General features: G+C 41.1%; 1 protein-coding gene across 1 annotated transcript; it reads left to right on the top strand.

Moving 5' to 3' along the window:
• Positions 1 to 3,217: 3,217 nt before the first annotated feature.
• On the top strand, positions 3,218 to 8,074 carry LOC131879761 (cyclic AMP-responsive element-binding protein 3-like protein 2). Its single transcript, XM_059226170.1, has 5 exons — positions 3,218 to 3,685; positions 5,077 to 5,344; positions 5,516 to 5,778; positions 5,853 to 6,405; positions 6,953 to 8,074. The coding sequence occupies exons 1-5, from the start codon at positions 3,482 to 3,484 to the stop codon at positions 7,453 to 7,455; spliced, it is 1,791 nt and encodes a 596-aa protein (XP_059082153.1). The 5' UTR covers positions 3,218 to 3,481; the 3' UTR covers positions 7,456 to 8,074.
• Positions 8,075 to 13,875: the final 5,801 nt, after the last annotated feature.

Raw genomic sequence — 13,875 nt, 5'->3', positions numbered from 1 at the left:
CTTTGTACCCATTGTGCACTCGAGTGCTACTAACAATGAGCCAAAGTAGTTGATGCAGCCATAAAGACTTGAAGAAACCGACTTTTTCCTTGAAGTACAATCAAGCATCAACAGTGAATTATATCTAGCATTTTGAAAGGACCAAAAGGTAAAACAGAAGTCATTGGTTGGGTAATCATACATTAGAGCCCTTCCAATTTCTTAAGTAGTTCTGGCTAAACAATGAAATAACTGGCATTTTGTAGAAGCTCAGGAAAACTCGTTTTTATCATTTTTTGGCCTTTAAATTGCTTGTTAGAAAAGGAGTGTCGTCTTCTACAACAGCAAAGCGTGTTTCATGAGGCGGGCAAATGACATTCTCAGAATGAGCACAATTATGGCTTTACAACGAACGTAACAATTTGGATGAAACTTAGCGAAGGCTCCGAACATTTACATTTAAACGGCATTTTTATTGTATTGCTTACCGAAATATTTGAGACGACTCAAAAAGTTTTGAACCAAAATATTGTTAATGATTTTTAACATTCGCCTCCGATCAAACGTGATATTTATGTCACTTGAATGATCCATGGTGATTCATTGGTATTTTCCATATCATGCGTATCCAATATTGAATATGATACATGCCATTCAATGGGAGGAATAGAGTGTGATCTCATGGGTATTCCATTTTTATGAAAAGAGCAATAATCATAGAGGTATTTCATAGAAAGGACTTTCTTTCCCCCCTTTACATGACTGAACAAATAGGATGTTCAAACCAATTTTAATTAGAATAAATGTACGTGCATGTGCATATCAAACAAGGATAAATCCCAAGTGAACTAACATATGAATAAATTAAGAAGAATATTTGAAATAAGACAACAGTCGGCTCGCCATGATTTGAAGTTCAATATACATCCATGAACTCTACTTAACACCTTGTTTGAAATGTTCTTGAGGAGCGTTCGATAATTGATTACGCTTTTCTATATTTGCAGTGAAACCATGAAAATGTTCACCAACAAACATTTCAGATAGAAATCTAATCTCTCGAAGCTCGTGAATCCTCTGTTTTTTGTATTTATGATTAATCAACAATCATTCACTTCAACTCAAGATCATGTGACAGAGGAAAATACATATATCTTTTAATTGCCCCGCCTTTTATACTTTACCTTATGTATTTTCCTTAAGCATGAAGCTTTGCCTGCTTAGTCAAATGGATTTATGGTCCCAAAGAAACTGGTCTTTTATTCTCAAAGGGATACCTGAATTGATCCATCCAATAAAGCGATGTTCATTTCTATACATTTGTGCTTGTTGTCCGCAGATACATTCCAAAATACATTTTTTGCTTCAATTCATCTTGAACTTGTTATCCAAGGTTGTCATGCAATAATCCATCCATCTAGAGGGCTTGTCAGAAAAAAAGTCACTCCAACCAAACCACTTGAGACTTTGCTTTGAACACATTTTGGTAGTTGGGCAGCAGGGTGTCGGGCTGATTGACTTCTCTTGCGTTAATCAGTTTCAACCAGAGAAGACAAACGAGCCATCAACCCACTGGCTCCCTGAAATCGGAACTTGATTTTGAGAATCACGTAACTAAATGTGTTCAAAGCTGATCCCCATCGTACTCACCAGGCAGCCATGAGGGAGCCAAAAAATCTAAGAAATCCCTTGAGTGTCGTTTCTCTGACTAGATTTCTACATCCATCCAAGAGCTATTGCTATTAGGCATACTTTCACTCGAGCGATTCAGAGCAAGTGCCACAGTCTCAGAATGTATTTCATTGATTTCCCTTTTTGAGTCCTCCATAAAACAAAGATCAAAGTTTGGCACCGAACATTCCAATCAGGGTGCTTTGTTTTATGCGGGAATGCGCTCAACGACCGCATCCAGATTTAGGCAGTGCTTCCATAAATTAATCATTTGATACCATGTACCGTCAACCCTGAGAAATGAGACAGACAGAGATGGGCATTGCTCAACAAATATCCAATTGTGCTCTCTAGTTTGGGAATAATTAACCTCGGTTTGATGAAGATTCTCCTCCATTGTTGGGTATTTTTTACGGCAATTCAAATGAAAAATGGCACAAGCGAGCAATGGTGAATAGATCAAAGGTCTGATGTGCTATTTTTCGGGATCCTTGAAAGAAACTGTTCATCTAACCTTGCATTCTTATAATCTGGGACATTTTCGGTTCGGTTTATGGGAAGATCTTGGGATCTTGCCTTAATTTTAACATTCCTTTTATTTCTTTTTGAGCAAAATTTTCCCTGCGAGTCCCTTAATATAACCAACAACAACAACAACAACTACATTTTCATTCATTGTTATGCATAAAACACTTTTAAGAATAAAAAGGCTATTTTTCAACTCCTTTTTGTTAATTGAATTTTTTTTATGTGAACAAATGCTTTTTCAAAACCGTAGGAACCTTTTGTGACAAATATCATGAGTTGTATTTTTGTTTGTTATTGCCATCATTGTTTTGAAAAGTAGGCCATTGAACTTATCTGATAAAAACACTGACCGACATTTTGTTCATCTCACGTGAGTCAGATTGGTGAATCAGTTTCTCATTTTAAGACGAATGATAACGAACGGTAATTATTGCATTGAAGGTCGTGTCGTTATGCTTAAATCCTTTTGACTCCAACCCCATATCCTCATCCCAGCCCACAAACATCATAGGTTCCGTGAGTTATAGCATCAGTCTTGCGTTCGGCTCCCTTTAAACTTTGACATCTCTCAGACCGTTCGTGCTCTGTGGCCTTTCAAACCTGCAATCTTCCAACGTGGCAGTTTATAATCTCGTTTCTCCTCTCCAAAAACTCATCCACTCTCGCTAAGCCCGCTGGGATCTCCCCTTCACCCAACCTAATCATTTCGGGCCGCCAAGTATAAAACGCGAGATGCCAGACAGCTTCAAGTTGCGGGCCGGCGCCGCTGTCAAAAACCGGGCCGGCCTCCAAGCCTTTAAAGCCAGCCCTGCTATTATCAGGGTGACCCCTGGATGCGTTAAGGACCTTCATTGGGAATCACTATTGATACATTCTATCATCAAAACCGAGTTCTCTAATGAGTAAAAAAGCACAATTGGGCCGTGTAAGTCATTGTATCATGTGTGGATCTCACCTCAGGTTGTGAAAAACTTCCCAAACAATCTCGAAATGGAAGATTTGGCATATTCGTGCATGTTTGGGATTAGTCAAGTGCCAGGATAGATCCCAGTTCTTGACGAGAAATTTTCCCGTGTAATCACCGTGTTCAAGGTGTCCGTGGTGTTTCAAGTCCTAACAGCCTCCGTGAGACTCCCCCCTCTCCGCTTCCCACGCCTCCTGGGTCCTTTGGCCCCCGGCTCCACCTCCCCCCCCCCATTGAGTGACCTGGTTGGTGGTTCCAGTCTGGATTTCATCAGAAAAGAAGTCTCTGGAGCCCAAGTCCCATTAGAGTGAAGCCAGTGAAAGGATCCATTGTGACAAGATGAGTTCGGATTTTGGCTTATTAGACATCCTTATCAACGATGCGGGCTTGGCCAGTGGCTCGCCCAGCCTAGATATGGGCGATTTTGAGGGCGTGGAGCCCTTCAAATTGGGCCAATCTGGAGGCGGGTCGGATATGCTAACCTATAGCATGGAACAGAGTGGGATTTTGCCGAGTGACAAGAACCTGGAATCCAATCCCGATGTAAGCACCAAAAGAAGCCATATGGCGTTAATGTATATGTATCACCTAAGGGACTGGAAACATTTTTCCCCCCTTCAAGCCTGAATTGAGTGTCATGGGACTTCTGAAGGCTGGTTTGGGATCATGGTGAACGATGGAATCCCCGGATTGCATCGCATTTAGTTAGGTTTCATGGGGTTGTCAGATCGAAGCGAAGAGCCATTTTGTATGCATATATATTTTATATTTTACGTTAGATTGCCATGGGGATAAGCATGTTGGATAGGATTTAAATGCTAAGGTCATGGGGCGTCTTCGTGCTTGAGCCCGGTTTGATTCACATGGGGCATGAGGCCAATTGGTGTGTGAGATGTGTGGTTGGGGAAGCTGGAAGCTGTCATGACAGGTAGAGGAAGGCAACAACAGGTTGATTTGGTGGTGGTGGTTGGTACAGTCGTTTGTACCTGGGGGTGAATAGTTACTGTTCAAGTGACGAGGGTGGAACCCGGTGAAACATCCTTGAGATAGATGACTTGGCAACCGACTAGAATGCAGAATTGACCTTGGTCTTTTAAAAGCCAATGGCTGATCGTTTGGCAGGGGTGTTGTTCTGCATTATCAGGTTGAACAGCTTCTCATCATGCCGTGTTGAGACACGTGGTCTGGATACATAACATACATCCAATGCACATTGTTAGGTCAATAGGCAAAATCTTGGAAGACACAGCTTTGAGAAAACAAGCCAGGCCAATAGCAGCTGCTGGGTGATCTATTGAGTGGAAAGTCTGAATCTGCCACGTTCAAGTCGCTTTGGTGGGCCAAAAGACCCACTGACTTGGCGTTGGCTTTAGCTTTTGATGGCGAGAACACATGTCGAATGATGACAATTCAGAATTGATTGCCAGAAGAACTAGCTCTCTGGCGTAAAAATCAGGGGAAAAGGGGGAAACCCGTTTAGGGCAGGCGGCAATGAGAGTGACAGAGATGAGATGCCAGTTGTAATAGATACGAAGAAATGAATGAAAAGCTAAAAATAGGACCTGGCTCAAGGTGCTTTGGTCTTGTCCACGTCATGATGTTCCAATGGATCATGGTAGGGATGAAGGGAAGAGAGAGTTCTTTCTTTGTTCGAATGACGTAGGCGTGGAACCATATGGTACCCATGGACCATTCTGATTCACAGGCTCTTCTACAGAGGGCACTTCGAATGAGACTGAGAGTTTTTGTTCCAATACGTGCTGCCCTCTCTCAGTTTTTGATGGCAAGGTCGGTCATAATCTCTGATTGCCCTTGGCCAATACGATTAGAGAGGCTAGAAAAAGTATTAGGCGAATCGATTGGGAACCCTTCTTTTCTTGCTTGATTGATTGAACCACGACAAATTGGATCACCGGATTCCTTTCCCTCCACAGAGAATCTGGGGCAAGGAAACCGACGACCTCCTTCAATCCATTCTGACTGGGAATGACAGTCACTTGGGTTTTGGATGCTCAGAATTCGATGGACCTTTCTCGGACACGAGCTCGGACTCGGGATGCAATCTGGAGCAGCAACTTCTCTCGCCTGGATCCAGTTCCATAACCCATCTGGACGACCAGAATCAGACTCTGAGTCCACAATCTGGCACGTCCTCCTCCTCCCCCTCCAGTGGAGGAAACCTCATGGAATACGTTTCGAGCAGTAAGTGGAATCTTGATTGATCTCCCATATTTGGCGGGACACTCCCGTCCCGTTGGTTTGACATGGAGGAAATGGATGGTCCGATTCGGCCACATGTATTTAAATCGGATGTGGAAGGACTGGCCATGGGAAAGCTTAATCGACATTTCCGCTCTTTTTTTACCCATATAGACACCGAAGAGGAAGACAATGATCAACCTTTGCAAGTGGTGAATCCGGTCACAAATTCTCCTGAACCAATCACGATTGTAACATCGGCCACACAAGCGAAGAAGAACCCCAAGAACTTTGCCCAAATCATCACCCCAGTCAAGCCTGGACTGGTCACAACCTCAGCCACGAGATCCATCAACGTCCAACAGATCAAGACCATTCCAAGCGTACAAACTGGAACCACCACAACGATTGTGCTCCCAGTCATCAACGCCCGACAAGTATGTGACCTATCGTACGAACGTGATCGCCATTTGCGAATTCTGCAATTGAAACCATTTCATTCTAATTCTAGCAAACCTTGAAGTCACCTTCATTATTGCAACCATCTCCTCCATCATCGAAGCGGAGACGGATTTCAGTGTCCTCGAGTGATTCTGGCCTAGACGATATCGTGACCACGCCCTCTCCAGTTCGGGGAGGTGGCTCATCCTCTACGTCCAAGTATCCCCCGTTGCTTTTGAATGAGGAGGAGAAACGTCTCTGCGAACGAGAATGCGTGAAATTGCCCTCTCATTATCCGTTGAGTCGGGAGGAGGAGAAGAATTTAAAACGAATCCGAAGGAAAATCCGAAATAAGGTGTCGGCCCAGGACTCGAGGAAACGGAAAAAAGAATACGTGGATGCCATGGAGGAACGGGTCCGCAATTGTACGAACGAAAACGACGAGCTGAACAAGAAAATCGAGCTCTTGGAGACTCAGAATAAGACCTTGGCTGGACAATTGCGCCGGTTACACCAGATCATCACCAACGGAGGTCTCAAGCAAACCCAAACATCTACGGCCATGATGGTCCTTCTTCTCAGCACAGCGCTGTTCCTCATACCCGGATTTAAGGACCAACAAGGTAAATGGGCAATTTCAATTTTCTTTTCATTGAGCTGCAATGTCTAGTTCGGATGCTTGCTTGCTTGGCAAACCATAGCGCTAGGAACTCTAGAAAGATTTTTCACGATGGCGTGTTGCTAGACCTGAAAATGTTAACGATCAATAGCTTTTTACGGAATAATTTCGTAATAATTGCATAACGAAATGATGAATCAAGAAGAAGAAAAGGATTTATTTATGAACTCTATCAAAGATTTTTGATTAGAAAATAAAAACTAAAGATATAGATAAAACGGATTTTTTCAAATCAAAGTTGCATATAGCAATTGCCCGTTACAAAACCGACTTTGTCAATAACTCTCCGTTCCCGTGCTTAAAGATACAGGTCCATAATTTTTTATCCTTAGCGTGTCACATTATTATTCCCTTATAAAAGCTCCTTCGCGGCTTGGCGAAATGATCAATGGCCCTTCTCAGTTTTCAATCTCTATGTGGCCAATGCCCTGACCAATGAGTGGAACGAGTTAGTAATGTGAAGTGGGTTCCTCTTTCTCTCTCTTCCTTAGAAAGCAAATGCGATTTGGACATTACGCAAGCGGTGAAGATGCCCCCCATGCCCGGCCAATCCCGCTCTCTTCTTCACTTCACACCGCAAAACACCATCAAGCAAGAGTTCGCAGCCAATCCGGCCATGAATGGCGAGGAGCTCACAAATGGTTTGGAGGACGCAGTCACTCCCCGCAAGAATACGCCCATGGCGGATCACGATTACTTCGCGACCAAGATGGGCCGGATGTCAGCGGGATCAGTGGGGCGAGTGGGCGTGGGGAAGAGCATACTGGACACGTCTCGCAAGGTCAGCTACATAGAAGAGGATGCCCCGCCCCTAGGGTATGGGCCGGATAAGCTGATGGATGTCGTGGGAGCGGTGGAAGAGGTGAAGGCGGAACCGTTCATCGAGGTCGAGGTCACCACAAGCGATGAGATCATTGAAAAACGCATTAATGTGACCAGTGGCGAGTCTGGCATGAGAACGGTGGTTCTCCACGTTCCCAAGGACTTCAAATAAATCCGTCGATGTTAACGCGACTTTCTGGGAAACAATATTGTACACAAAACGCATGTCTGTCTGACCGACAACGAGATATCGAGACGATCCTGAGTGGAATTCGGGCTATTTGAATTTTGAATTCAGTACTAAACTAATTGAGCTAAAGCATCCCTGTGATAATTGCTAAATGTGAAATTTCTTTCGAAAGGACACGCTACGTTTTTTGAACATTTTTCCCTCTCACAAACCCCTCGGTGTTCTTTTTTTTTTAAATCAAGATTAATTGCGTTCCACTTGGTTGTCATCATTTCTCGAAGTCCGAGTCGACCTAGAATTGTATTTTTCTTGCCTTGGGAAGAGCCCATATGTAGCTATATTTCATTGTACTTCCGTAAGGATACAATGCTATATTCAGGCTCGCCCCTCCCCCTCCCACAAAACCTCAAAGCTCCCTTAAACTTCTGATCATCATGGCCTCATGTTTGGAAATCCAATAAGGATTCATTTGTTAATATGTGTCATCATCTCTGTGCTTTTGATTATGTATTCCTCCGTTGTTGAAGAACTGTTTTATATACCACCTACAAAAATGTAAATAGTGCAAAAACAAAGATAAAATAAAAGGCAAACATATAAAGCTTGTGCCAATTAATTATATTTGGCGGAGTCTTTTAGCTTAGTGCGTCAGATTAAGCAACTGCACCTTTAGCTAGGAAATGGTATCCTTGCATAACCATGGGAGAAGTAGGGGGGTTGGTGTCATGGGCAAGGGTCCCCTCCAAGTTCTATTGTACAGTGTGCTATAGAAAGGTATGGTTGGCAAAATCTTATTTGGGCTTGGGTGTGCTACTTTATTTTGCTCTTACCGGTTAATCAGTCAATCATATGTCGTCCAACTTGAGTTGGCTTGGCTACTCAATCACGAGTTTTGGGAGGCATACGAGGGTGTTTCTTTTAAGATACCCTGTTGTGTGAGTTTTGAGGCAATCAAAAGCCCATCACACTGTTTGTCCAAAGGGAGCACCATCTCAGACAAGTTTGTGGGTTTTTCGATGTTTCACGGAAATTTTCATGAAGATGGACAGTACATGGTATATGCGGGAGCAATCTGAAATTCAACAGACGACATGAAAATGAACCTCATAACCATCCCAAAGTTCATTCTTGATCCAAATCGATGACTAAGATATTTTTTGATAGAACACGACGACGACTTCGATGATGGCATTGAAAATTAGCATGCAGGATTCTAACCACATCTCGAATGGTTCCTAAGAAGGAAATATCATTTTCTTTCTGGGAATCTGAATATCTCTTCCACGGAATTCACATCTTCAATCTGTTTCGTCATCGTTGGCAAAGACGATCAGAGGGCTGGGAATCAAAGACACGCCTTTATGCAAGGTAAAAATGCAAATAAGCAGGCCATTTTTAGAGCCTAGAAAAGGATTAGGCAAATAGAAAAGCGTGTCAGATCATTCTTTTGCTATTTTGTGGGGTTTGAAAACCTGTTATATTTTCTTGACTTGTAAAAGTGTCTGGAACAAACACGCGTAGAACATTATTCTTTTTTAACAATGGTCAGATTTCTGTTGTGTTTCTTTTGGGCATAAAGGTAGCCCTTTATGATGTAGCAGATACTATTCATCAACTTGAAAATGAAATATGTTTTTAAGGATGAATCATTCAGACGTTCAGTCCTTAAGTAGAAGCTGCGAAAAGGTACGGCTTGGTTTGAGTAATAATTTGCTACAGCTGATTGATGGCGGCGCCATCTACAAGTAGAAAATATACCGAAGCAGCCTTTCAACTCACCCCACAAGACTTGAACTAAAGTTCATTTAGGACGTCTTATGGTGGAGTTTTTTATTCCTTCAGTGGATTCGAGAAATAATATTTGACCTCATTTTGGCATTTTTATTTGTAGCCAGAGGAATGATTTGGGTTCACTGGCGAGACTTCCATCGTATATCAGGGCAAAGTTTGAAGATGTTGAAGGAAGGCACTAATGAAACAGCACGGCAAGTCCCTAGAACTTTTTAAGACAGATTAGTTCTGTTTTCTCACTTTCTCATCAAGTGAAAAGCTTTTGGTCAATTCTTAGTTTTTTGGGGTACCAAATTAAACGTTAATGAAATTACATTTTGTTGATATCCAGTTCGTCATTGTGCACTTCTAGCCGTGATGATTGGGCTAATGATCCATGAGCACGCGATTTCTGTACGCCGAACTCTTAACATTGACGCAATTGCTTTGGACGATAAAAAAAAGATCTGAATTGAAAAGAGTGGCCACGCATCGCATTAATGGTAATGTTATGTTAAGTTGGATTTAGATTTTTAAAAAACAACTAAAAACAGCGGCACTGGGCACGGGCTTCAAGCTACGGCATTCGGTCTCAAAAAATGTTAGTCAAAGGCAAATCAACCAAGGTTTTTATATTTTGGCCAAACATACAACTTGTCTTTTTGTGTGAAACTTTTAGTGATTGGCCTTTATTTTCTCTAATGGATTTCTAGGTTTAAAGATTTAAGCCTTCATCCTACACCAAATTTGGTTACTTGTTGTACATCTTCAAGAAAAGTAACGAAAGTTAATCGTTAACCGTTAATAACTAACCTTTTCTTTAGTCGAAGATTACGACATAATTTGCGAGCAAAGCGTATGATATACTCTCATACGCTTTCTTACATAGTCACCTACAATGTTTTTGGTATGACCAAAGTAAAAAATGTTGGGTCTGTTGTGAATGTTCGAATTTTGGGTTTGATAAAGCATTTTAAGGTTCAGATATCCGAAAGGGATTGTAGTTTAAATTCGTAATGGAATGAAATCATTTGATCCTCAGTGGAAATCTTAAGTATTAAATATCAATACCCCTTGAAAAGTGACAGCGTAAACATACAGCTGACCTCATTCTATTGAGCAAAATTAAAGACCCAGCTAAGCTGCATCGTGGATGCATTTGATATCGTTATTTATTTCAATTTGTCAGCTTGTTGAAGCAAGCAGTATTCTGATATTGAGCCAAGGTGCTAGTGCATGGACCAAACTAGACCAAACCTGACATTTAGTTTATGTTTATAACACAACTCACGCTAAATCATTCAATTATTGAAAATCCAATTGGCTGATGATGCCAGTTGGTTGCTATGTTTCCATATGTTCTCCCTCCACAAAATGCCCGAGTTAAGGGTCCCTGTTACAATTATTCGTCAATTTTCTCACTTCACTAGCCTATTATAAACAAATAAAAGGATCCTAAATCTTTAAAATCGCTGAAGATGGCATTCATCTCGCAAAAAACTTTCCGGATTATGTTGTACAAGAACTTCCGTTGGTGGACATTTTTTTAATGAAATTTGATAAAGCTTTCTAAACGTGTGTTTAGATATATCGGACGCATAGTCCAAAGGAATAGAATCACAATGCTTGCCACGTATAAATGGATTGTTCATCCACATCTTAAATATGCTTCGCCCATTGGGCTCCAATTAGTTCAGCAAGGTCGAACAAGTCCAACTATATTTCTGTAGGAATACAGTCTAAATAATAGACCTGTCATATTGGGAGAGACTTGAGAAACTGGGACTGAAGAAGAAAGACGTACTCAAAGCTAATCATGAGAAGACAATTATGGCCTTTGAACGGTTGATGACGATAGATTCTGACATTTAAAGTCTCAACATAGAACACATCAACTATTACAAAGACCAGCTTACAGTATCATTATTGAATTTGCATGACCGGTCTGCTAAACAATAAAATGACCTAAGAAAAATTTTCAAAATGCAATTAGTATTCTGAAGTAACTTTAAAAACAAGACAACTTGGATAAAACAAAGTTGGTGGATAAAACAGGATTGGTTGATATGATAAAGATTAAGAGCCATTTATAACGTAAGTAAACAATCTTTGAATGCATTTGAGGCGTACAATAAGAAATGATTCTTTTTCAATGTTAAAAATTATAACACTGGTTATTTAGGTCATGGTTATGCTAGAACAAGCAAAAAAGACGTTACTGCCCGATTTGTCCCAACGGCCTTAGATGGACCAATCGACCCATGGCGCCCTTTTTGTTGTTGGCGGTAAGAAAAAAGGAATCACCTAAGTCTTCATAATCCTTCTTTTTTATTAAGTAATGACAAGGTGTAAAAGAGCCTTTAAAAGCAACAACTAAACGTGTCAAGACAACAAATTGAAATCCGGTGAATAATCTTTTCATAACGGATAAAGTAAACTTCAGCGACAAAAAATAGGCGGCATGACGTTGAAAGTTGGGAATCTTTGTAAAAGCTGGAATAAGGTAAGAGAGAAACTCAAATTTTACAGAAGTTGTACTTTCAAGGCTAAAATTGAAAAGGACAGGGTGGCCATTCACCCCAAAATATGAGCGCGATCGATGTGCAACTGCAGCAACAGATAGAAAATCGATCAGGTTTCGATGACCTTTTGCATTATACTGTGGGTCAAAGATAGAGTTCCTTCGGGAATAACCATAAATATCAAAGCAAAGGCCCTCAAATTCTTATGCACTCTTAGCTGGACTACCATACTGTACTGTGAGACATTGAAGCAGGAAACGAATGATGACGTCACCACCACTTTAGGGAAGTCACTTGAACTTTTGGGCTGAATTCATCTTGATTAAGACTTTAAATTTCAGGACATTTCTTCTTGGAAAGAATCTGCATTAAAACGTAGGCCAACGACATCCAAAAAATGTGTGACCAACTCATAAACCAATTGCTGCAAAAGGGACTCAATGCATCATCCACGTTTTTGAAGCATTATGCGTTTCTGAGAGGAACTATGCTTTATACCACCGAAATGTAAAAGACCCAAATTACCCACAAAATTAGCTGGTTGGATCTTTTCATTGAGAATTTCATCAAGCATCAGTTCCTTTATAGAGCTTTATATCACCTTTGGAAATGAAACTTTGTTGCAACAATGTTTACTGGCCATTGTTCTAGTTAGTGGATAAATATCTAGGATGTTAATATAAATTCCTGTAAATGAGCCGTATTTCTGGGGCTTGTTAAGCGATGATCAAGGAAGGTTTGCAAAAAAAGAAACTCTAAATCTGGTCGTTTATCTTCTAATCATATTTGCTCTCGGTACCTGAAAAATATCATTCGTCTGAACCTTGTTACCGGATCCACGTCCTTGCTTCAGCCAGGATGTATCTGATGCCACATAAAGACGTTCCAATGCAATGCCTTTGATGCAGTTTGCAAAATTGCACAACGGAAATCTGGCTAGCTGAATATGTACATTCAAAGGTACAAAACGTTTTTTTAGTATTTGAACTAGTTGACAGTTCAAGCATGATCTCACTCTTGTTTACAGAAGATTCGAGAAGCCAAGACTGCAATGAATCGTTGTCATAATACAAATTCGCCATAATTGATTGCAAGCATTCCTAATGAAGTAATTACGGGCTCTGGCTTCAAGTTTGGCTTTTACCAATATCAACACAAGATGGGATGCACTTATCTTGATTCGGTTTGTCCATCGCATTCATTTTGTAGAATGCGTTTTCCATAAATTTTTTCAACAATTCCAAACTCTTTCCAAAAGACCGTACGCATTCATGGGCCGTAAAGGCTTCCCACAACTAATCCATTAGACTTTCTTAGTGCTTCGGACACTGATTTAGTCTTCATTTTGCAACATGGAAGTCAGAACTTTCAAGTATTTACAAAGTCTCTTTGGATGAGTGTCAAAATTCGAAACGATACTTTAAAGACTTCTATATCGACTTCGTACCCCAGTGCGTTCCTTTGTTTGAAATTTGAAGCGAAGTATTTTTGAAGCCCACGAGGGTTTTCATGACTTGTAGTGACATTGAATGAGCCCCTCTTTGGCAGTCCTCCAGTTGTCAATTCCCTAAAAGCCCGAGTTGAATTTATGTATGATGAAGGCCTAATACAATTTCAACGACTAAGTTTATTTCCTACACAAAAGTTAGGCGAAATTTTCTGTGGATCCCAGCATTCTCCTTTCTGAGAACCAATACCGGCAAAAAGATGAAAGTTCATTCAGAGTGCCTCGAACTTGGGTGCATTTCCAAGGACTAGCAAGTTCGTCATATCGGAGAAAAAATGATTCCAGTCCAAAGGAACAGGAGCAGGAGCAGGAGGAGGAGCGGGAGCCAGGTCTTATTAGCAGTATCCATGTTTTCCGAACCTAAATTCAAAGTTTTTTCTGGGCCTCCTCCGAGTCTCCTTTTCCAACGACGGCGTTCCTCTTCTCATTTGTTACTAGTTGATCCACTGGGTTCTTCTCATCTCCTCTCATTCAAAAAAAAGATTCTTTTGGCGGGAAAAAAACGCGCTAAAATGTTCTCGTTCCTCCTCTTCCTCCTCCTCCTCGTCAACCAGTTCTACTGTGCTCCTTCTCCTCCTCTTGCCCTTGTAAGGCTCAAAGTGG

This window comes from Tigriopus californicus, chromosome 4, assembly GCF_007210705.1.
Source record: "Tigriopus californicus strain San Diego chromosome 4, Tcal_SD_v2.1, whole genome shotgun sequence".
Lineage (NCBI taxonomy): Eukaryota > Metazoa > Arthropoda > Copepoda > Harpacticoida > Harpacticidae > Tigriopus > Tigriopus californicus.
Note: the sequence above shows the minus strand (reverse complement) of the source record. Positions and strands in the feature narration are given on the sequence as shown.

Coding starts and splice junctions, on each gene's coding strand:
- LOC131879761 (XM_059226170.1), top strand. CDS start 3,482: ATGAGTTCGGATTTTGGCTTATTAGACATCCTTATCAACGATGCGGGC. Junction 5,345..5,515: donor CATGGAATACGTTTCGAGCA/GTAAGTGGAATC, acceptor TTACCCATATAG/ACACCGAAGAGGAAGACAAT. Junction 6,406..6,952: donor CGGATTTAAGGACCAACAAG/GTAAATGGGCAA, acceptor TCTCTTCCTTAG/AAAGCAAATGCGATTTGGAC.